This window comes from Macrobrachium nipponense, chromosome 4 (assembly GCF_015104395.2).
Source record: "Macrobrachium nipponense isolate FS-2020 chromosome 4, ASM1510439v2, whole genome shotgun sequence".
Classification (NCBI taxonomy): Eukaryota; Metazoa; Arthropoda; class Malacostraca; order Decapoda; family Palaemonidae; genus Macrobrachium; species Macrobrachium nipponense.
This window is the reverse complement of record NC_061100.1, coordinates 64,922,977-64,923,683: the sequence shown is the minus strand read 5'-3', so window position 1 is coordinate 64,923,683 and position 707 is coordinate 64,922,977. Positions and strand designations below refer to the sequence as shown.

The window sequence follows — 707 nt, the reverse complement described above, 5'->3', positions numbered from 1 at the left end:
TCGTATGCCGCACATCAAGTGTTAAAAGACATTTCGAAACAAAGCACGAAAAGACTTTCAAGGATAGTGCTGACAAAGCTGAGGCGATCAAGAAAGCAGTATCCCGCTATGGAAAACAGAGTAATGTGTTTAAAAACTTGAGTGCTAGCAAAAGTAATGAAACTGAGGCCAGTTACAAACTAGCTCTGTGTATTGCTAAGCATGGAAAGCCTTTTACTGATGGAGATTTTATAAAAGCAGCTTTCCTAGAGTGCTCTGAAGTATTATTCGATGGAATAACAAACAAACACGTGATTATCTCAAGGATAAAAGACATGCCTGTCTCAGCTAGGACCGTGGAGAGACGTATTTCTGAAATGGCTGATAATGTAACCCAGCAGCAAACGGTTGCTTTAACAATTACACCTGTGTTCAGTGTTGCCCTTAAACCTATGTATGGAACCACCAAGGGAGAAGACATACTGAAGACATAGGAAAGATTTTTGCAATTACAACGGATGGTGCTCCTGCTATGGTAGGGAAAAACAAGGGTTTTACGAAGTTGGTTGAGGAGAAAATTGGGCACCCCATTATGAAATTGCACTGCATAATTCATCAAGAAAATTTATGTGCCAAGATCTCGAGCTTTGTTCTCAAGAAGGTGATGACTACTGTCACAAAAATAGTGAATTTTGTTGTTGCACACTCTCCTCTTACGCACAGGCAGT

General features: G+C 40.3%; 1 protein-coding gene across 1 annotated transcript in view; it reads left to right on the top strand.

Annotated features, from left to right (window-relative positions):
* Window positions 1-511: 511 nt before the first annotated feature.
* The window catches only part of LOC135211383 (general transcription factor II-I repeat domain-containing protein 2-like), a 1,104-nt gene continuing 908 nt past the window's right edge, over window positions 512-707 (top strand). Inside the window, exon 1 of the mRNA XM_064244696.1 lies at window positions 512-707. This exon is cut by the window's right edge and continues 908 nt beyond it. Coding sequence (XP_064100766.1) covers window positions 512-707 — 196 coding nt within the window.